The following is a 23,706-nucleotide window of genomic DNA, read 5'->3' as shown; positions in this document are numbered from 1 at the left end:
CAAACTTATGAATCTACATCTTTGTTATGATTGTTCTTTCATTTTTAGTATCTTAAATGATCAATAATCAAAGTATTTATTGGTATATTAAACAAAACAGTAAATTTCGCCGTGCAGCGCACGGGTAAAAACACTAGTCTTAACTCAAAATTTTACCAAGACTTTGAGTCAAGTTGAGAGTAAGACACACGTCAAAAGTTTGGAGATCGAGTAGAGAAGTTGAGGTTTAAGGCCTTATAACTCTTGTAGAAAGGAGTATAGAAAGCTCTAAACTTGATTTTCCCCAAGTCAATTAAGAAGCTTCTTCTAACTTATGAGAAACATGTTAAAATTTGTCTTGAAGAACTTAGTATGAACTAAAATTAATTGATCGGAAAGAACTTAACACTTATGTATTGATGATGAATTAAAGAGTCAAGCTTCGAGTCAAGACTCGAGTGTAACCATGTGGAGTGAAGTAGTTACTTATTGGACGTATTCTGAGCCTATTATATCAACGGTAAGCCAAGAAATCAATTCTTAGGTTCTACCTCAAGAGTAAATCAATTCTTATTTTCTGTCTGTTCTTTAGTTTCATTTTTTAGTAGTTTTCATTTTTCTTTTGTTCGTGATCCGGGAACTCTATGGCTGATCGCTTCGTCAATGACTCTTTTAAGTTTCCCAACTATGTTTGGATATAAGAGGTTCCCCAAAATTTGAGGTTTTGGTTAATCATGATGTAATTGCCAATTTAGTCACTTAATTTTTATTAATAGATTATGTTTAAAAAAAAAACTTAACTCAATTTAGTACCTTAGTGACCACAATGTTTTTAACAACAAATACTTTTATTAATACGGAGTGAATACGACAATAAATGAGTTGAAAGTGTATTTAAACACACTCTAAATTCCGCCTCCTGATGAGGAACAAAAGCATAGTTTTTTTTGTTTCCCAAGGTATCCCCACCGTCGACAGTCATGAGACTAATCCCTCGAGGCTCTGAGATCACGTTAAGTGGGTAGGCCTCTCCCAACAAATGCTTCTCCATACACACCGCCCATGAATCGAACCCTAGACTAAATGATTAAGGAGCCCAACTATCTACCAGTTGTGCTACACCTTGTTGGTAAACAAAAGCATAGTTAATCCATCAACATTTTACCACCTTCGTTCATAATTAGTTGTCTACTTTGAATATTTTTTTTCTTATATATTTATCCACTTAGCATTTTAAAAAAGCATTAAATGATATTTTTTTAAATAATATCTTGTGAGAGTAATAAATGAGGAAAGATAAAATACATCTCAAAGAATAAAATAGAAAAATAAATAATACTTTTAAGAAAATTAACAACATTAATTACACCCTTAATAGGAATATTTCACTATTTCTTCTCTCTATGCAGTTAAATAAACGGAGTCATTTGAAACTTGAAAGCATATATTAATGTTTCAAATAAAATTACTATCCATTATTAGGTGGGCCCCTAAAACTCTTTCCCAAATCGTCTTTTTAAGATTAGATAATAGACCCTCTCCTCTCTCTTTTTCATTCTCTCTCAAGTGAACCGGAACCCCACTCTTCTCTTCTGTCTCCGCTTCACTCCTCCACCCTCCACCCATGGGCGTAACCAGCGACCCGACCCAAGACGGCTCCGACGAGCAGCAAAAACGCTCCGAGATCTACACCTACGAAGCCCCATGGCACATCTACGCCATGAACTGGAGCGTCCGCCGCGACAAAAAGTACCGCCTCGCCATCGCCTCCCTCCTCGAACAATACCCCAACCGCGTCGAGATCGTCCAGCTCGACGACTCCAACGGCGAGATCCGACCCGACCCGAATCTCTCCTTCGAACACCCATACCCACCCACCAAGGCCATTTTCATCCCTGACAAAGAGTGTCAACGCCCTGACCTCCTCGCCACCTCCAGCGACTTCCTCCGCGTGTGGCGGATCTCCGACGCCGATGAAACCCAACCCTCCGCCGCCACCCCCCGCGTCGAACTCAAGAGCCTCCTTAACGGAAACAAGAACAGCGAGTATTGTGGCCCGTTAACCTCCTTCGATTGGAACGAAGCTGAGCCTCGCCGCATCGGAACCTCCAGCATCGACACCACCTGCACCATTTGGGATATCGAGAAGGAAACCGTCGATACCCAGCTCATCGCGCATGATAAGGAGGTTTACGACATCGCGTGGGGCGGCGTTGGGGTTTTCGCCTCCGTCTCCGCCGATGGCTCCGTTAGGGTTTTCGATCTCCGCGACAAGGAACACTCCACCATAATCTACGAGAGCTCTGAGCCTGACACGCCGCTGGTGCGGCTCGGGTGGAACAAGCAGGACCCGCGCTACATGGCGACGATCATCATGGACAGTGCGAAGGTGGTGGTTCTTGACATTCGCTTCCCCACGCTTCCGGTTGTGGAGCTTCAGCGGCATCAGGCTAGTGTTAACGCCGTCGCGTGGGCGCCGCATAGCTCTTGCCATATCTGCACCGCCGGCGATGACTCGCAGGCTTTGATTTGGGATCTTTCTTCCATGGGGCAACCGGTGGAGGGTGGGCTTGACCCGATTCTTGCTTATACTGCTGGTGCTGAGATTGAGCAGCTTCAATGGTCGTCTTCTCAGCCTGATTGGGTCGCCATTGCTTTCTCCACCAAGCTTCAGATTCTCAGGGTATGATGAATTGATGATTGATGTGAGTGAATGTGACTAGTTTTTTCTGGAAATTGGGGATAGTTTTAGGGTTTAAACATACTTCTAATGGTTCAATTGTTTGAATTGTTGAAAACCTTAATCTTGTTAATGAGTAGCCCTGGAATTAGAACTAAGAAGATACCTAGCAAGAACAAGTAGGGTCTGTATTGTCTCTCACATTCTTGTTTACTGGAGAATCCCATTGTTATGTAAATGCTTTCACTATTCAGTTTCATCTATGTTTTTTTAACTTGTTTAAGAATCCTTACTTGTTATGTGTTGAACACTAGCTGTTGAACAAGCCATTTGGTATTGATTTTTCTGGATAATCGCTGAAATTTTGTTTTGGGTATGTGTGTGTGTATATGCCCTGAGATCTGCATTGTTCAATCTCTAACTGGACACACCATTTAAGAGAAAAGTGATGTAGAGTGGTGTGGTTGAAGTATAAAGTGAGCTCTGGTGGTGTCATACTGATTCCTCGTCTGCCCTTTTATCTCTACATTGCGGTGAAGTGTTCAATCTCTTCTATGATACCTGGTATGCTGGTTTTCCTTTAAACTGACCAGGGTTCTGTAATTCGATTTTTGGCTTTCTTTATCTCTATTTTTTTCTTCTCTGAACACAAGGTTATTGAGGAGAAATTAGACTTTAGGGAAGCACTGGAAGTAACATTACCAATGTCTAAAACTGGTAGATGTTAAAGCATTGAAAGGATATATAAACCCTTCCTTTAACAAAATCCCAGTTGAAAGCTCATAAACTAAACCACTGTGCTTACTGGTTAGCCATGCTGACAGTGGTAAAATGAGATCGACAGTCTCAGTTCAGTTTGAGTAGAAAAACTATCATTGTACACTTTATAAAGTGTAGACACTTGTGATTGGTGATTTGAGAAAAGGAAGATAGATAGGAGAGACTGGTAACGTATAATAGAGAGTGGAGTGCAGAAAAATATAGTTCTTTTGATTCATGTTTGGAAATTCTTCTATAAATTATCTCTAGAGCTCAAATCAATTTTGTAAAGAAGTTTTTGTGAGTAGTTTCTATGTTTTGGAATGGACTCTTTAGGAAAAATAACTGATCCAAATATGCTATCAAACATTTCGCGTTTGCCATGTGCTCCAAGTAATGTTCTTCCCAACAAGATTTTGCTTTCATGTTTTATTCCAAATCCTTAAAGCATCTAAGTTAATGAAGTAACTACTTGTAATCTATATATGAAACCTAATTAAACTGGAAGGTAGAAACACAAATACCCGTTTTTTTTAGATAAATAAATTTGGTCACTGTTGTATATGGTGATTAGAATTATACCTGGGTATACTGGTTATGAAAAACCATGCTTTTACCTGAACAATTGTAATGTCATTGAGATTTGCGAATCATTTGCCGGTAGACACTAACATTTTAAATATCTTGCCGGCCTGTAAATTTATATGAAATTTTATTCTAGTGACTCCACTGCTCGACTGACAGAACAATTGGAGGAAATGAACTGGTATAAGCAAGATTTCTAGCTTGTTTATCTCGTTTGATGGTCATGATGGTCAGGACTCAGGATAAAAGGAAGGAAAAACAAGAAAATTGGAAATAGGATATTGTAAAAGTAGGACAAACTCTTGTCATGTATTATTTTATCATGTGTTGAGGTTGATTGAGTAATGTTAGGATAGTTGAATAAGTTGACTATAATGGATTACGTGAATAATATGACTCGTTCCTATATATAAAAATACTTCAAAATTTACATATGCATAAAACTCATACCATTTACCAAACGTGTTACACTTGAAAAATTACATGAATACAATATGAGAAGTAATCTCTCCTAAGAATGCCAAATATTATGCTTATTGTAATTTAAGGGGAGAATCTCAGCAAGCAAAGTCCCGCATGGGAGGGTTAAGGAGTAATGATATATACACACCTCATCTTTGAAACACTTCATTTCCACCTCTTTTTATTTCTATCTCTCTCCTCTTATCATCTATCACATCTAATATTTTCTTTCTCTTACTTTTTCTTTTCTTCATATCTCTCTCTTCATTCCACCTCTCTCCACCTCAAAGAGAGGTGTGAAGATAACATTATTGAGGGTTAAGCTTATCATCTCAGAACAAGTTTTCTATTGGTTTTGTTAACTAGGTCTAGCATGGCAACATGACGCGGCGGTTTCACCATTCTCATCCTTGCCTCTGTCAAGAACAGGATGAGTTCGAGCAAGAGTTCAATGAATGCAGTGATAAAAATAATTTTGTTCGATAGGAAAGTAATATGAAAAAAAATGAATAGTTTGTATTGGGTTTAGAGAGAGAAAATGAATAGTTTGTATGATGTCTATTTTATCTGAAATATAACGATAAAAATTAAATTGACCTGCAATGTATGAGAGAGAGAAAGAGAAAGACAACTGAAATTTAAAAAAGAGAAATTATATCGTGCTAATGATGTTGCTGATTGCCTTGCCGGTTTGGGGATAGCCCAGCAGTGTGTGTTCACTCGTTTAGAGGACCCCCTCCTCAGCTTCTTCCCTTCCTAGCAAGGGATGTGTTAGCCCTATAGCTTTTCTTTTTCTGTATTTTTTTTTTATCAAAGGTTCAAAGTTCATTCAATAGAGATAGCCGAACGACACTTACAATCGATCATTCATTGAATGAATGAGGAAATTTGGGCCATAAGCCCAAATACAACTTACAAGATAGTTCATAACAATTAGGCCCACGACTCCTTAGTACACAAAACATAAAGTTTGTCTAAGGGAGATTAAAAAAAACTACTTGCAAATGACCCAAGATGAAATAGGCCCAAGAGACTAAGCCCAAGAGAACATGGGTCAGCAGAACCCTAGCTTGAATCTCCAAACCCTAGCCAACCACAGGGAAGGGGCGGCAGCATAATGGAGGAAAGGAACGACAACGGCTAACAGCGAAGCTCCAAACATAAGATTTCCTGCAAACAGAGGCGATACAATAATCTTGAGGCTTATAAAATTCGCTTCTACTCCACCTTGTCGTCTGCAATTTCTGCAACAAGGCTGTCTTCAAAAGAGGTGCACAACACCACTAATAAAAGAGGACAGTGGAAGACCAGGTGAGAGGAGCTTCACGTGGAAGACAGCTGCAATTGGAGGTTGGCGGTTGCACTTGTAAGTCACATGGGGTGATGTTGGTGGGATCCAGATCTATGGCCACAAGTTTGGACCAAGGAACCCAACTCCACTAACACCCTCAAACAGAGCTTACCCGTTCCAACCAAGAACGCCGACAGAAAGAGGATCATGGGTGGTTGGTCTAGCTTGGGTAGCGAAGATGCGGCTAGAAAAGTCTTCTGGAAAGTGGAGGCTTCACCGGAGACATAGCTTCCTCTGGTTTTAACATTCACGGCTGGATCTGAAGCTGAACATCCAGTTGAAGATGGAGGCGGCGTGGGTGGCCAACATGGAGGCATGGGTTGCTGGTGGAGGTCGTGGAGGCCAAGGGAGAAGGAAAACCTAGACTAAAACAAGGAAAACCCCACTTATTTGGGTATCAAATCCACCAAACGTGGAAGGAAATCCACCTAATGTGGAAGGAAACCCACCTAATGTGGGAGCACAACTTCTAATAAGCAGAAAGGGGCCTCCCTAGAGGAGGAGGGACCCCCTAATGGGGGAGGAGACCCCCAAAGGGGGTGGCAGCGCTGCTCAAGTTTTGTGTGCCCTAGTAGAGAACTGTGTTCTTGTCTAACTGGACTTTCTTAATGTTTACATTTTTTCATTTTTTTTTTTCTATATTTAATTTTCCGATGTACCAAAAAAAAAATATTTTTTAAAATTCATGGATTTTTTAATAGGCATGGTTGGCCCAATAGTATATTTTTGGACTAGTTTGGCTGGCCATGTTTCATTATGGGTTAGAACTTGCTACTTTCTGAAAAAGATAAATCTTTATAAATCCTATGAGCAGTTTGAGGGGAAAACTTTAATGTAGGCCCCTGTAGTTAGTTTTCCACTCATTTTCCTTCCACTGAAATGATCTATTTCCCTCACCCGATTTCTCTTCATTTATTTTCTATGGAATATGTTGCTACAAGAAATTTCTATCTTTTTTTTTCCCCTTAACTAATGTATTCCTAGGTAGCAATCATACTAATTCATTGCCCCACGATTAGCACATTAAGTGATAAGAGACCGAATAAATATGTTTTAACGATAATTTTTTATTTTTAAATATGAAAAACCTAAAAAGTTTACAATTTATAATTAACATAATGAATACTATATATAAGATTATTAATAACTAATTAAAATTAATCAATGTATAGGTCAAGTCAAGTTTACTTATATAATATTGATATTGGTTTTATACCTAAAATTTATAGTTTTCAATTATTTTTGAGAAAGTTTTATTATGAAGAGTTAATGTAACCGGATATAAGTTGAGTTGCTCTAAAAGGACTTCCAAGCAAAAATGTTAGCGAATTGAGTTGAGTATTTTCACATTGGAAAAAGTAGGTTCCCATACACATGTAACTTTTCTTGTTCTGCTATTAAATATCACTATTTGTGATGCTTAATTAATTGTATTGCTCTAATTAGAGTTTGATTACACTCTAATTTGTAGGTGCCATTTGGCTTAACTTAATAAGGCCTTAATCTAATAACACTTGAAAAATAGAGTGAGAAAATGGGGAGTCATGTGATTGGACTTGCAAGCACAAAAACAAAGCATCAATCACAGCCATTCATTGAATAAGAAGCTATCCAAAATCTCATCCTCACTTGGCTCACGAGGCACAGCCACACATCCACATTGTCTCCTCTCAGTCGCTTATTAAACTTACATGGCATATTAGTATTATCTTGAGCTATATCACAACTGCTTCTGCTTCAGAAAAATTCAGTCTCCATTGCAGGCTGAACCATGGCTTCAGCTACTCTCTCATTAGCCAAACCAGCTCTTAAGGTTCAACATGTTATGGATTTCCCCCTCAATTTCCATTAACTTATAGAATGTGTCATATCATATTAGCATTAGCATTTTGTGCTGAAGCTTGAGCTAGCTGTTTATAACATATATTTTTTTATTCCTTGTTTTGTTTAGGCAAATGGGAAAGGCTTCTCTGATTTCTCCGGCCTCCGATCAGCCAACCTTCCCTTTTCTAGAAAAACTTCAGAGGACTTCCATTCTGTCATTGCCTTCCAGACATACGCAGTAAGTTCTTTCCTACAATGAGTAGCCAATTCTATTGTAGAACAATGTTTGGATATTCTTCTATAATTCATTCTAAAACAAAAATCAATTATGTAATCTTTTGTGAGTAGCTTTTGAGTGTCGGAATTGTTTTGGAGAAAGAGAAACCGATCCAAATTCCAAACATGCTAGCAGTTAGTAAAATAATGTAACTTGACACTTTGAATGCTTCACTTAATGATCTCTAAGAATAAGATGGACTTTAATGTGTATCTAATAAATAATGTAACAAGAACAGAAGTAAGTCAAGTAAAATATTATTCCATTTTACTACTAGAAAAATGTATTTTCAATTAATTTTTTTGACTCAGCATGTTGTAATTGTATCACATTAATGTCAGACAATGTGTCTGCACCAAGAATACACACTAGCTCATGATCATCACTTTCTACATGTTCCTCTTCCTTTTCTTCCCTGTCTACCATGATTTTGGTTATGTTCACCATGATTTTGGCTTCACTTTGGTTTTGAACTTGGCCTATATATCACTTTTTGAATAAATGTCTAAGCAAGTTAAGGAAACATCAGCAGGGCAAATCAATTGTTAATTATACATGATTGTTATAACCAGGACATGTTTAAACAAATTTGTTTCTTTGTACTTTTGAAGGTTGGAAGCAGTGGAGGATACAAGAAAGGTGTAGTGGAAGCAAAGCTGAAGGTGGCCATAAACGGTTTCGGTAGGATTGGAAGGAACTTCTTGAGGTGCTGGCACGGTCGAAAGGACTCTCCTCTGGATGTCATTGCTATCAATGACACCGGAGGTGTCAAGCAAGCTTCTCACCTTCTCAAGTACGATTCCACCCTTGGAATCTTTGGTGCTGATGTCAAGCCTGTTGGTACTGATGGCATCTCTGTAGATGGAAAGGTCATCAAAGTTGTTTCCGACCGTAACCCTGCAAACCTTCCATGGGGGTAAGATTCTTCTTCCCTTCATAGCATGTTTGGAAAATCCTTCTGCAGTTGATTCTAAATCCATAATCAATTTTTGGGATAAGCTTCTATGATAACATGTTTGGTTCCACAGTGAAATACTTTCGAACCAGTTTTGGTCAGAAGCTGCAAGTGTTACAGCTTCTGAGTAAACGTGCATTGGGTTTTGTGCAAATCGTGAAACCAAAGATGCTTTTAAAATTGATTCTAGGAAAGAGAAGCTAATGCATAACATTGGATTCTTCTTCCGTTCATAGCATGTTTGGAAATCCTTCTGCAATTGATTCTAAAGCCATAATCAATTTTGAGGATATGCTTGTATGGTAACATGTTTGGTTCCACGGTGAAATGCTCAAGAATCAGTTATAGTTAGAAGCTACAAGTCTTAGGTTCTGAGTAAGCGTGCATTGGTTTTTGTGCAAATTGTGAAACCAAACATGCTATGAGTAGCTTCTCGGTTTCAGAATTGATTCTAAGGAAAGAGAAGCTGATCTAAACATGATATCAAACTTGAAGAAACCTGTATATAAGGTGTGTTGTAATCAATGTATGATATTGCAGGGAGTTAGGGATTGATTTGGTGATTGAAGGAACAGGGGTGTTCGTGGACAGAGAAGGTGCAGGCAAGCACATTCAAGCAGGAGCTAAGAAGGTTCTCATCACAGCCCCTGGCAAGGGAGACATCCCAACCTACGTTGTTGGAGTTAATGCTGATGCTTACAGCCATGATGATGACATCATCAGCAATGCTTCTTGCACTACTAACTGCCTTGCCCCTTTTGTCAAGGTTCTTGATCAGAAATTTGGTAATGCACTTATCTCATAAATTTTGTTCAAATTCATCCTCTATCAAGTTGTTATGAAAATGAAGTGTGTTTCTAAAACTATTGACTTACTAACAAGGGCCTAAAATCCATTTATCTCCAAAGTTTCCCAACTTGCCAATTGTATTGTCTTGAGGCCTAGTTTACTTTTTTATAGAGAAGTGAAATATGTGATAGGTGATATGATGTGAAAAGAAGAGTTTTAGACAAAAATTAAGTGGCTCAGAGTTTTGGATTATTAGGATGTTTAAAATTCAGAATTGAATCAGGAATATTAAAGATTATACACTTTGCCAATTGCAACCAACTTTTTTGTGTTGTAGAATCAAGACACACCAATAGTTTTATAAACCTGAACTCTGAAGTTTGTGTTTGTTTTCGAATATCAGTTAAGTGCAATATGAACAAATTTTCACTCAATTTAAAAGAAGAGTTATGTTCACTTTTGGTCTTAAAGTGCATGGAAACATCCATTTACACCGGTGTCAGCTGATATCCAAACATAATCTATACCATTTAGCTATAAAGAATCTAATATCATGTCGTAAACCAACTATTTCAAAAATTGATAATGCAAGGTAAAAACATATGAATGATTTTATGCTATACTTCTAACACTTCTGCATGATAGGTATTATCAAGGGTACCATGACTACCACTCACTCCTACACCGGTGACCAGAGGCTTCTTGATGCCAGCCACCGTGACCTCCGCCGTGCGAGAGCAGCAGCTCTCAACATTGTCCCTACATCAACAGGAGCAGCAAAGGCTGTGGCCCTTGTCCTCCCAACCCTCAAAGGCAAGCTCAACGGCATTGCCCTCCGTGTGCCGACACCAAACGTTTCGGTGGTGGACCTTGTTGTTCAGGTCACAAAGAAGACTTTCGCAGAGGAAGTGAATGCAGCATTCAGAGAGAGTGCAGACAATGAGCTCAATGGCATCCTCTCAGTTTGTGATGAGCCCCTTGTGTCAGTAGATTTTAGGTGCACTGATGTGTCCTCAACCGTTGACTCATCTTTGACCATGGTCATGGGAGATGACATGGTGAAGGTGATTGCTTGGTATGATAATGAATGGGGTTACTCTCAGAGGGTTGTGGATTTGGCTGACATTGTTGCCAATAACTGGAAGTGAAGCCAATCAAATCCAATTTGTTAATTATGTATCATGTGATCTTGTGATTTTGTATGCTTACTATATATAGTCCTTGCTTCATTTTTCGTTATAAACTTGTACTGAGAAATAGAACGATCAATTTTCTCTTGCTTCTCATTGTGCAATAAATTCTTACCCTTAAATCTGAATGTTAATACTAGGGCTCCAAGTCTTATATGTGCATTTTGCTATATATCCTTCTCGGAGGTTTTCTATCACTTATGTGCATATATATCCTTCTTGGAGGTTTGCTATATATCCAAGTCTTATGTGCATTTTGCTATATATCAATTTGAACGGAAAAAAAATCCATTATTATGAACAAAAAGTGCTTCAACAATAGAATTATTTTTAATATATTGCGCTCTTCTTCGTAACAATACAATAAAGCCTATTTATAGTTTTGTAACAAAAAAAAAAAAGCCTATTTATAGTTTTGATAATAATACCCACAGATAATGTTATTTAAATATAAACCTTAATATCAATTTCCATATTTAGCCCTTTTTAAATTAATAAAATAATAATAACTATTAAATACAAAATTAAAAAAGTAAAATATTGAACATTAAAATTATTTAATCATAATTATATTTATTAATAATTATTCAATAAAAATATATTATTAATATGTAAATTATTTTTTTGACATATTTATAAATATAAATGAAAATATATCTAGACACTTCTAGATTATCTCATAAAGTCTATGTTTTTTCATTCAGAAAACATATAATGCATGTATATATAACACACTTATAATGCATGTTTATAGACCAACATATGTTACATGTTTAATATATATATATATATATATATATATGTGTGTGTGTGTGTGTCTATATACATATACAAATACTCACAATATTTTATGAAATGTATATAGTTTTTATTGATATATTTAGTAAAACTAATAATATGAAAAGATAATGGTGCTATTACCGAAGTTTCTGCGATTGAGTTTCTACGAGGATGATAAATGTTATTGATGAGGATTGGGAGACTTTGAACATTGATGCATCAAGACTTTGTGAACAAAGTTCCTTTTTTTATACGTTATTCACCATCAAAGGGTTTAAATAGTCGTCTAGCCCTGCAATCATTCACCTGCACATTAGGGATAGACTTTGTTTCTTGAGGATGCATGGTATTTGGCATTCTTGATGTAAAGCACTATGTTTGTTATGTACTCCAGTAGCACTTGCAGGCTTTCATTTTTTTTTTATAAAGCATTGATTTTGATGTAAAGTACTCTGTTTGTTCTGTACTCCAATAGCACTGGGAGGTTTTCATTTTTTTTATCAAAAAAAAAAATGATTTACATTTATTTAGTATGAGTAGTTAAATTAGTTGTATGAACTATTGTTAATTATATTTCTACGTATAAATACGAGGACTATGTAAAGCACTATGTTTGTTATGTACTCCAGTAGCACTTGCAGGCTTTCATTTTTTTTTTATAAAGCATTGATTTTGATGTAAAGTACTCTGTTTGTTCTGTACTCCAATAGCACTGGGAGGTTTTCATTTTTTTTATCAAAAAAAAAAATGATTTACATTTATTTAGTATGAGTAGTTAAATTAGTTGTATGAACTATTGTTAATTATATTTCTACGTATAAATACGAGGACTATGTGCTGGTTGAGAGCATCTGGATCTGTGCTCATTTGCGGAAGGTGATGAGATTGCATCTAAAATGATCTTGGATAAAATGAGTGTGAAAGGCTATCAGGTTCCTCGGGGACTCAACCTAAGAAGAGCTCTAAGATCATCATCACCTGATGAAAAATATTTGAAAAAAAGAAGTGAATGCCTCTTCTTATAAAGGAAAACGTGTGGCAGTAGAATATATTACAAAGGGAGGAAGAGCACCGGCAAAACCCGTGTAAAATGATCTTATTGGGGTCGTTAACACACCCAAACCCATTATCTTACGCGTTGCCAGAGATTGAACCCGTGCGACAAATCTTGATCAACTTTTATGAATTTTAAGAAAGGAACATTATAATGCTTTGTGATCACGAGAACTTCCAAAACCCCACTAGAAAAAAAATCAAGCAAGAAGTAAAGAAGTTGATCAAATATGCTGTGCCGGGTGATGTGTGTTTTCTTCACATGGAAAATATGGAAAACTCACATGTGATGAGCCATATCTTTTCGCTTCTGACAATCGTCTTCTAACTGAAGGTTATTGGAGTAATATGATGAAGAAACTGCCATTTGAAAACCGCCTTACAATACTGCTCAATTCATGTCATGCAACATGTTTGTTTAAAGATGCTGAAAAAAATTAAGAGGAGAGGGGAGAAATATTAGCCATTACAGTGACCGGGGAATAAACTTCTATTGGTGAGGACCATTTCCTCAATCATTTGATCACTACCAATTCAACAAGCTTATGAAAATATACAAAGGTTGTATGAAACTTTATGAGAGGCACCTCCAACTACTCCAGACCTAAATTTTATCGTCCATAAAGAATTAAAAACACAAGGTTTCTCAAAGCTCCATGAAAGAATTCCTGAAATAATGGTAAAGGAATATCATAACTTCATTTTTTTTTCGTTTAGAAAAGAAAAAAAACAAACTAGACAGCTAAATACTCTCTCAAGTTGAGTTGTGTTTGAATTCATTTTTTTTTTGCAATTACTATTAATATTATATGTATTGACACAATTAATGTTAATTTACTATTTTATAATTCTGACTATTTCCTTTATGTTTTGGAAAAAAAAATTGCTAAAAAATTATTAACATATATCCACGTAACGCGCGAGTTTACATCTAGTGAAAAGATAATTTGTAAAAATATCACATTTTTACCGTCTACGGTCAAACACACCGCTCATACATGAGTTATAGATTCACACGAAACAGTACAATCAAACTAGTTATATACAGTACAAAATATTGACCAGACTTTGTTATGGACATCATATGAACCATGAACAGAGGAAAAACCAAATATATCATATTTTCATCTTTTTTCCGTGAATGTTTCATTTTAAACATAAAGGACCAAATAGGAAAATTTTATTCCGGAGCTGACAAAGAAATTTCCTTGGATACTCTGAAACCTTCAAGGATATAGAGTTTTCATCTCTAGAACCTTGTTTTTTGAGGAAGCTATTCATTTATAATCCAATGAACTTAAGAGGTCTAACTATGAAACTACATAACCCAAATGAAAGCTGTTCAGAGCTCCAAAGATTCAAGTTCGGACAAAACCAATTAGAACAATTAGGAGTCTAATCCCTTTAACGAGAAAGGAGAATTGGCGCAAGACCGATCCAAATCCAAAAGGAGTTACAAATCATTTCATCCTCTAGAGAAGATCATTGGAGAAACGTATGATGGAGTATAGACAAGAGCCAAGATCAGAAATGAAGCATATATTGCTCTAATCTAAGAAATAGAACTCAAAAAGATAAATGAAGCTTTTAAAAAACAAGGATGTGTGATGGTTATGCAGGAAGAACTCAACAAATTCACTAGAAATGATATTCTGAGAACTTGTTTCAAAGTCTCACTATAAAATTATCATTGGAATAAGATGAGTGTTCGGTAATAAGTTGGATGAAAACGTAAAGTGGTAAGAAACAAAGCTAGCCTTGTAGCAAGGCTACAATCAACACGAAAGTATTTATTTTACTAAAACGTTTATGTTCTAAGCCATTAGAATGTTTCTCTCCTTTATTGCAACATAATGAAATTATATTATATATCAAATGGATGTAAAGAGTTCTTTCTTAAATGAGACCATAGAAGAAATTTTTGTAAAACAACTCTTTAGATTTGAAGGTCCATCTTTTCCTCATCATGCTTATAAACTTAAAACGGCTCTGTATGGTGGGGTATGATAGACCGAGCTCATTTATTTTAGAAAAAAATTAATCAAAGAGGAAATGTTGGTAAAACGTTTTAATCAGGATCAGCCCAACACTAAATGAAGTTTAAAGCAAATTTTAAAGTGTGACCTTTTTACATAAAAAAATATTTCTTTATTAAATTTTTTTACGTAAAAATAATTTTTTAATTAAAATCTATTTTTTCGAGTTTTTTAAGATGCAAAATAATTTATTGAATTATCATAATCAATTTGATTTAACATGTCTTTTTCAATTGATAATAAAGGTAATCCATTTAATCTTTGTTGAGAAATGTTGATCTAAGATAAGATTTTATTAATTTTAATTTTAGGGGTTTTTTTACTTAGTATAAAAAAATTTGGTCCTAAAGTGGCTTTGCCCTTGGGCCGGCCCTGACTCTAATGATACTTTGCTTTGCTCTATCAGAACTACAGACCCGACATCGACCTCTGTCTGCTGCACACGGAAGGCGTCGTGTCCCTCCCCCGCCATTGCTCCACTGCTGTCTGTGACAATAGGCACAAGCCACCACCTACAGACACCAACTTCAGCTCCTATCACGGTCTACACCTCCCACCATTATTTTGCAACCTTGGGCTCTGCTTCTGCGTCGTTTCCCAATGTTTCTATCACTTGCCTTAGCCATTTCACCTTATGTTGTTGTTTATTTGGGATCTACAAGAACCTTCCTCTTCTCACACTACCACAAAAAAGGCCTTGGGTAGCGGTTCTGTTATGAGTTGGGTAGCGGTTTTGCGACCGGTGCTTAAATCAGCGTTGCTAAAGTTGGGTAGCGGTTAAAAACCGCTACCCAATTAAAAGATGGGTAGCGGTTCCGCGAACCGCAACGCATGGCATTAAATGGGCAGCGGTTGAAAACCGCTACGCATCAAGGAAAAAACCGCTATCCTATATTTAAAAAAAAAAAGGAGAACCGCTGCCCAACTTATTTTAACTTTTTTTTAACCGCAGCCAAATGAATCAAAACATGCAACCAAATGAATCAAAACATGACTAAATTAATATTGATACCCAATCTATATAACTGTGCTGAAATCAAACAAAATAAATTCAACAATTTTGAGATCCCAACAATAAATAAACTGTATCAGCAAAAGAGGTAGAACACTCAATGACATCCTCTCAAGAATCTTTCCCCACCAAAGCTTTGCTAGACTTTGTCCGCCCAGTGATATCAACTTCTGCAACATTTGAACAAATCTTCCAACCTTCACTGCATAGAAATCATGCAAAAAAACCACAATTAATTATGATGAATCTACTGATCCAGAATATTAGATGAATCATGATGTGCTCAGAATCATGAGAAGCAAAATAAACCTACATTAGACCAAACAACCAGCTAGCTAGCTCTATGAGTAACACTAAACAACCAGTTAGAAGATAGACATTGCACACTTCTAATAGATGTCTTATCTATATTTCTTAATGCTCACACTCAGCCAAGTAATTATGCTGATGCAACACATAGAAAAAGAAAAGCTATCGACATTAATAATTTGGGTGTCAATTACCTGATGTAAAAATCCTCCAAAGTTACTGAAAGGTTTATATTATTTTAGATGAGCATAAACAACTAACCTGATCAAAAACTTCTTCCCCTTCTTTATTTTTCCCCTTCTTTATTTTTCCCCTTCTATATTTTTCTTCTTAACCAATTCTAACTCTTCAGCATAAAAATCTCCAGCTTTGGCGCTCTCTTTTCTTGTACTAGAACTTGCTGTGATCACCTATTTTATCTCATCAACAATGGATCAGGCCTGCTTTCATTCAAAAGCACCCAAGAGATTTAAAAATGGAGCAAAAAGATGAGAACACGTACAAAAAGATTTTTTACTGAATGCACTACTAAAGACAACTAAGGGACGAAAGGACGGAGATAAAAAAAAAAGAGCAAATTATGACCAAGCATTTCATAAATAAAATTATTAACCACTCATGCACAACAATAAACAAAACCAATCAACGCACTTGAAATTGAAGAAACAGAGAGCAATAAATATAGTGAACAAAGTGACATGAAGACTGCATGAAAGAGAAATAACTCACCTAAAAAAAATGCAGATGAGTGTCAATGGTTTTACACTTGATGATTTCAACCCTGCCATTTAAGACAAAGTTCACATTCACATAACCATTGTTTTGCTCTCAATTGGTTAAATTATGCTGAAGATATCTGTAGAAGCTAGTTTTTTTTATACCTTGAGTGAGTTACCACCAAGCAAAAGGGTGATGCAAGGAATTGTTGCATTCCTGCAAAGGAACAAGTTCAATCAGATAAATGTTAATAGGACTTAGAAATTATAAAAAAAAAGTGGAAACTTTAGAATAGGAACAATTTTTTTTTTATGAGCAAAAGCACATACATACCCAAGTAATTGAAGAGTGTCTTGGATCACTCTTCAAAGGATAGCAATGATCTCAGGTTTCTACTCTCCTTTCTTGGATCTGCCTTATAGGGCTGACCTGCTAGCATATAAAAGTGATGTGCTCCATATCAGCAACCCAAGAATATGAGTAGGAGAACCCCTTTAACTTGCATCTCAACCAGTTCCAGGATTTCAATTTAATTAATTCAACTGACTTGTCCTTATTCACAACAGCAGTAGCAGATTTAAACACAATTTCATTCAACTAACCTGTCCTTAGCCTCATATAACAGGATCAGTATTTTGCGCACATCATCTTTATAGACAAATAATTGAAAACCACTATGAACAGTAGGCCACATTGCTCCAGGCTTAGGCTTTATTTCTTGCCACAGCAGCAGAAAATCAGATTGGTGTTAGTCGCATTAAGGAACACAAGATCAGACATTATTACAGCATACGAAACTTGCAGTAGCAAATAGCAATTAACATATTTATTGTAGAATGTCACCCAAATATTTAAATGTATTTACCTTGACTTGATCCAGGTCAAATACAAATAGATCATTGTAGTACCTACATAACTGATGAAATTATGGAATTGAAGTTATAGGTTATTAGATAAGGAAGGAGGGAAAGGAAACAATAAAGACTTCAGATTGTAAATTGTAATTATAGCTCAACACAAAAAGTCGAAGGCTAACCCTTATTTAAACTAATACTAGACTCCTAATTCTAAATAAATATGTATTGCCGACATTAAAACAGATTTTAGCCCCTCTTCTAACAAAACACATAAATGAGACAATTCCCTATATGAGAACATAATCAAATAGCAGTATAAAAAAATAGCAAAATCACTTCAAGTGTCTATAAATAAGATGAAAGTAACAAATAATACAGATATGCACAAGCAACCAGCCAAAATCAAAATCAAGCCAGGCAATCTTCTAATCATCAAATGTGCTCATGATTCCTCTAAGAAAACTAGCCAAAAGCAAAATCTTACCTTCTATTCAGTGCCGGTGAACAGAAACAGAAGCTAAAACCAAACGAAATCGAAATCAGAGGGAGATATACACTTCAAAAATTAGTTGAAGACAAAGTGAGAGAGTAAGGGTTTCGCAAGAAAGGGAGAGTGAAACCTGAAAAGCGGATGAAGCTCTCGAATGTCCTAAGCAAGTGCTACCGTAAGAGTCCGCAACTTCGTCGATCTAGAACCAGAGCTACCCTGAGAAAGCACTTCGTGAAGAACAAGAGCTACCATCACGATGGAGAACGGTGAGGGTTTGGGGTGCGAGATCAGATGAGATGTTCGATCGTGAACGGTGAGGGTTCGGTGGGCGAGACTGGAAGAACGGTAGAGTAGAGACAGAGAGGGGGAAAGGGGAAAAGATTGGCGCAAGTTAGGGTTCCAATAAATAAAAAACAAAGACTGGGTAGCGGTTCCAATAACCAGTACCCAACACCGATAAAATATTATTTGGGTAGCGTTTCTATTATGAGATCCTCTTCTTTTCCTATTTTTTTCATTTTTACAACACTTAGGTAGCGGTTAACAAGAACCACTACCCCGAAGGCGCTGCCCAACGACCTTTTTGTAGTAGTGTCACCACATTCTTAGAGTTGTTGCTTGACCCCTATTGATGTCACTGAAGTCAATATATGTGCTTCCCTGATAGTTGCACGGTTTGCAACTTTAGCAGAGTCGAGTAGGTTATGTTGATGGGAGCAATGTGTAAAAAAGATGATAAAAGTTGTTTCCACTTATATGTCAATTGATTTCTCTATTAATCTTAGGATTTTTTCAAAGGTTATCTTACGACCTTAAGGATTTTACATTATGGTGAAGTTGGGTGTGTTAGCTTCTTAGTTTGAGTAACCATGCTTATTCCATTTTACTCATGTATTTACATGAAGTATCGCTCTTTGAAACTAAATCTCACAAGTTGTTAATGTCATTTGACAACTCTTTAACTATTTACTCTATAAAAAAAACTCGTACCTCACTAAAAAATTGCCACAAGAATACTCTAAAATATAAATATTGTTCAAAAGTGAAGATTTTAGCTGTGAAATGACTTTCTTAATTATAATTCCACAAACCTTGAAAAACACAAGGTGGGAGATCTTATACTTTATTTGTTAAAAAACAGTTGGAAAATCAGGGAAATTGATAGTTAGGCTTAGTCTTATATACTTCACTTATAAGTTCCTGTTTCGTTCCATATTGATTAAGATTGTAGACTAATGACAGAGGATATTTCAAACATATGATAGATAAATTAATAAACAGATTGCAGATTATGCCAATTAAACTATAAACAGATTGAAGACTATAGCAATTAAACTATAAACAGATTGCAGATCGCAGATAAAACAAACTTATCGGCTTAAATATTCAAACCATTGAATTATTTTCCAATGAAACAATGACATGTTCATATACAGCAAACTAAATCTAACTACATATTCCTGCTGTCAACGTCCTAGTGCAGTGACAAGTTGAAGTAAGATTGCATAATTGTAACTTCACTGTTGATTGAAAACTGAATTAACTTTGACATGGGAATCGTATAATTGTAATTTCACTGTTGATCGTATAATGTGAAGACTATATAACAACACAGGATATTTCAAACAGATCGCAAATATATTAATAACCATATGGCAGATTAAACCGATTAAACTATAAACAGATTGCAGATCACAGATAAAATATACTTATAGGTTTGAATATTCAACCATTTAACTTATTTTCCAATAAAACATTAACATTATAACCATATATAGCAAACTAAATGAAACCAAACTATATATATTCTCCTGTCAACGTCCTAGTGCACTGTTCATTGAAAATTGAAGTAACTTGACTTCACTGTTCATTGAAAATTGAAGTAACTTGACATATATGGGAATAAAGATAAACTTCACTGTTGATTGAACCCTTGTATACTGCATAGTTTTGTTTCTTCTGAGGCACCGCCACATTTATAAATTGCCATATTTTTTAGTTCAAAACGTCAAAAAGGTCATGGCCGCCTAGATTATGGAGTCAAACAATGGTCCACTATGTTTGATTTTAGGCAAAAGGTGGGAGACAATCTATTCAAAGTCCATACTAAGATGTTCATGAATCAAGACTTGCAATAGAAAAACTCTCCAATCAAGTGGTTGGTTTTAATTTTTATATTCTTAATATAATCAACTCATTATCATAAAATCAGTAACCTTGAGATTAATCTCTTTTTCCATGATCAACGCACAAAATAATAAGCACTAACCAATGATCAATGCATTAAGTGGTAGGACTACATAAGAAAAAATCAAACTTTAAGTCACTTATTTAAATATTTAAAGGACACGAAATGCCAAACTATTATGTGAAACTACTCGATCAGGTTTGGTTTTAATTTGAAATTACCTTACACGTTTGGGGTTTGGGCCAGGGTGGAAAAGAAAATTAAACCAGCCCAATATTGTACAACAACCTCGTTTACCGACACAAAAGAACTTCACCACAATGCCACTTTCCATAAAAACCTTTATCTTATTATTAGTAGTGGTCATTAACTTTAAGAAAAATTATTACTAGTAGTCATAGTCATTACGTATCTAAAGTGATTCCACACTTTGTCTCTAATCAAAGTACTAATTGAAAATTTAATTCTTATCTCTTATAAATGGAGAAAAACTCATTGATCAATCTACTACAACTTAGTGCTCTGAGGGGCGAGATTAGTCTAACAACACTTTGATTAAACGCCAAAAAAAGACAAATTACACAAGTATACAACCCCACATGGCAAAGCTCAAAATGTCAGATGATTATGATCTAAACCGTCCTTGAGAATTTCGTTATACCATAATTAAGTCATTTTCTGCAACAGCTCCTATGCAGTTCACATGCACTGTACCCAGTGGTTACACGTTTAAGGGTCCAGTGTCTTTTCTGCACCTATCACCATTCACCACTTTCTTTCTACTTTATGGATTCAGGGACCAGCGGACCAGAACACAGATCTGCAATTTACCCATAAAAATACAAAAGGACCACATACCTAAGCACATTACAACTGGATCCCTAGCATTTGCCATTATTAGACACAGCGCGAATATATGAATGAATAAAGCTATAACTATAGTAGAAGTACCATTGTAACCAAAAAATAGTAGAAGTACCATATGGTATGATTTTATGAATGTGATATGTCATAGAGGAATGAAATCAAATTACAAATACATAGTCATAGAGTTTATGCTCAAACTCCACTTCTTTAATTACAGGCCACCATCAAACAATAGAATGGATATTCATATAACTTATGATATAGATAAATTTGGAACCTCTTACTAATAATGCATCAGTGACAATGTGACATAGTGATGAAGAAAGCAAATGAGATAAAAATACTAATGGTAAATTGAAATTCAAATTTAAATGTCACGGTCTCTTTTGCACTCTGGGGGCAGTATAGGAATGCGCTTCCTGTCAGTGCAGTAGTTATAGATGGTGTATTTCTGGCGGACCCACCGGAGCCTCCGCCACTGAGCAGCGTCAAGGTCGCGGAACTCCGGTTGGTCCCACCAACTCTTCCCCTGGGTGGCGCAGAATTTAGCATTCACTGAAGCTTCACACCCATCAATGTGGAAGCCTTTGTATGATGCAATGAATGGAGCTTTGGACCAATCTGTTTTCTCCAAACCACCCCTTGTTGCCCAATCATCTGCATTCCATAAGCTGTTGTAGATCTTCATTGGTTGGTCAAATGGGAATCTCACACCCAAATCCTTGCTGTTCTTGAACACCCTGATTGGGACATCATCCACAAAGAACCTGCACATTTGGGATTTTGCTATTACTCCTTGAAAAGCAACAAATTTGAAGGAAAAAATGATTGAATGATGTGTTTCATTCCTGAAAATATAAATGTCGGACAAATTTGTCTCTACGAAAAAGAAATACCACTAGTCGTCTCGCATGATGACATTTGAGACGACTAGGACCCAAGAACCACGTGTATTTCATTATTATAGGGACTAAATTGCCCGACACTAAAACTTTCAAATTAATGTTCACTCAAATGGAAAAAAAAAAAGACATTTCTTTAGTGGAACAAGAGTTGAATGAGTGAAGTGCTTACACAATCTGATACAAGTTCCAGAGAACAGAGTATCTGTGGAAGGCTTTTGTAGGATCAAACCAGAGAAAGATTCTTTGTTCTTTGTCACCTTTACCTCCGGTGAAAACATTTGTTTGCAGAATGTAAGGTTGTCCTGATCTGTTCCCTAAGAACTCAAAGTCTATCTCATCGTGCTCTGAGTTTTGGGAAGATAACTGCAGAGTTTGAATCAGAGCAAGAGTTAGATTCACATACAATAGATGAAGAACTGAAATAACTTCAAAAAATTCTCTTTGGTTTTTGCTTACATAGAAAGCAGTGACTGTGCCAGCTGAATCTCCAGGAACCATCTTTATGTCCATGCTGAAGTGACCAAACAAGTATGAACCTTTGGATTGGAAGCCAGTGCCTGTTTGAAGTTGAAGTTGTAAGAAAAATGAACAATAATGTACAAACTTTAGTACATTTTGTATACACAATGAAAATCACGGTGAGCCAAAATCAATAATCACAATGGACAGAAGCAAGTTCACTTAACTTCTGATTATACTTTCCACCGTAATTTTGACTTCATCATGATTTTCCAAAAATAGAAACCCAAGTAGTTGGGGGTAAAGGGAGTACTAGTTTACCAGTGTACTTGTCAAGATGGAGCTGAATCTCAGAACCTCCATTGAAGTATTTGATGTGATCAAAAGCCCAAGTGGGGTAGTAGTTACGGCCAAATGGAACCGGCACTGGTGTCCGTGGGGCGGCGCAATGAGCAGCACAAGCCAGTGATGCAAGAATCAGAAACAGGGTCCAAATCTGAGAACCCATTTTCTGAGTCACAAGTTGAGTAGAAGGTTGAGCCACTAAAGGGTATTTATAAGCATTAGATCCTGAGTTTGGAGTTTAGACCCATGTTCCTCTCTCTTTCTCTCTAAAGATTTTTTAATTTTTTCTTGGAGCTGGCCCAGGTGGGGGGCAAGAGTCCTGTAATTGCCTTTAGTTTAGGATCATTTTAGTGTTGGAAACAACTGGTTTTGTGTTCTCACAGCTAGCTAATCTTCAATCATTTTCAATATTAGAATATAATATAAAATCTTTCATTTAATTTTTATCGATTAAGTTTTTTAGATAATTAGTTATTTAATATGATATTAGAGTCTCTATGACTCAAAGACTAGAATTCAATCTTTACTTCCTTCTATTTCTACTTTCTAATTAAAAAAGTTAAATTTAAACACATGTTAATAAATCTGTCCATTTATCCAGACTTCAAGCTTAAATGACTCTTGCATAATAAAAGTGAGTTAGAATATAATATAAAATAATTCATTTATTCATTACTCCACAACTTAAAATTTGGATATATTGGTTGTTTGTTTTTCAAATTAAATTAAGTAATTAATCATATCCTAACAACTTATTCGGTGTGTATAATGTCATTGTTAAAATTAATATTTTAATAATTATTAAAAAAGTAGTATCATTTTAAGTTCAATGCATTG

The 23,706-nt window shown here is 35.9% G+C and overlaps 3 protein-coding genes across 3 annotated transcripts; 2 read left to right on the top strand and 1 right to left on the bottom strand.

The window, feature by feature from the left end:
• The first annotated feature begins 1,522 nt into the window (after nt 1-1,522).
• Nucleotides 1,523-2,918, top strand: LOC130729824 (WD repeat-containing protein LWD1). Its single transcript, XM_057581661.1, has one exon. The coding sequence runs from the start codon at nt 1,604-1,606 to the stop codon at nt 2,666-2,668; it is 1,065 nt and encodes a 354-aa protein (XP_057437644.1). The 5' UTR covers nt 1,523-1,603; the 3' UTR covers nt 2,669-2,918.
• A 4,534-nt stretch (nt 2,919-7,452) lies between these two features.
• Nucleotides 7,453-10,973, top strand: LOC130729822 (glyceraldehyde-3-phosphate dehydrogenase A, chloroplastic). Its single transcript, XM_057581660.1, has 5 exons — nt 7,453-7,629; nt 7,768-7,878; nt 8,529-8,833; nt 9,413-9,657; nt 10,307-10,973. Exons 1-5 carry the CDS (start codon nt 7,588-7,590, stop codon nt 10,807-10,809), a joined length of 1,206 nt encoding a protein of 401 aa, XP_057437643.1. The 5' UTR covers nt 7,453-7,587; the 3' UTR covers nt 10,810-10,973.
• Nucleotides 10,974-21,260: 10,287 nt separating this feature from the next.
• LOC130729821 (xyloglucan endotransglucosylase/hydrolase 1-like) lies at nt 21,261-23,097 on the bottom strand. Its single transcript, XM_057581659.1, has 4 exons — nt 22,846-23,097; nt 22,522-22,622; nt 22,235-22,428; nt 21,261-21,927 (listed from the first exon to the last, which is right to left on the bottom strand). Exons 1-4 carry the CDS (start codon nt 23,030-23,032, stop codon nt 21,528-21,530), a joined length of 882 nt encoding a protein of 293 aa, XP_057437642.1. The 5' UTR covers nt 23,033-23,097; the 3' UTR covers nt 21,261-21,527.
• Nucleotides 23,098-23,706: the final 609 nt, after the last annotated feature.

The sequence above is a fragment of the Lotus japonicus genome, chromosome 1 (assembly GCF_012489685.1).
Source record: "Lotus japonicus ecotype B-129 chromosome 1, LjGifu_v1.2".
Classification (NCBI taxonomy): domain Eukaryota; kingdom Viridiplantae; phylum Streptophyta; class Magnoliopsida; order Fabales; family Fabaceae; genus Lotus; species Lotus japonicus.
Note: the sequence above shows the minus strand (reverse complement) of the source record. Positions and strands in the feature narration are given on the sequence as shown.

Coding starts and splice junctions, on each gene's coding strand:
- LOC130729822 (XM_057581660.1), top strand. CDS start 7,588: ATGGCTTCAGCTACTCTCTCATTAGCCAAACCAGCTCTTAAG. Junction 7,630..7,767: donor TAGCCAAACCAGCTCTTAAG/GTTCAACATGTT, acceptor TGTTTTGTTTAG/GCAAATGGGAAAGGCTTCTC. Junction 8,834..9,412: donor CCTGCAAACCTTCCATGGGG/GTAAGATTCTTC, acceptor ATGATATTGCAG/GGAGTTAGGGATTGATTTGG.
- LOC130729824 (XM_057581661.1), top strand. CDS start 1,604: ATGGGCGTAACCAGCGACCCGACCCAAGACGGCTCCGACGAGCAGCAA.
- LOC130729821 (XM_057581659.1), bottom strand. CDS start 23,032: ATGGGTTCTCAGATTTGGACCCTGTTTCTGATTCTTGCATCACTGGCT. Junction 22,623..22,845: donor CCATCTTGACAAGTACACTG/GTAAACTAGTAC, acceptor AACTTCAAACAG/GCACTGGCTTCCAATCCAAA. Junction 22,429..22,521: donor GCACAGTCACTGCTTTCTAT/GTAAGCAAAAAC, acceptor CAAACTCTGCAG/TTATCTTCCCAAAACTCAGA.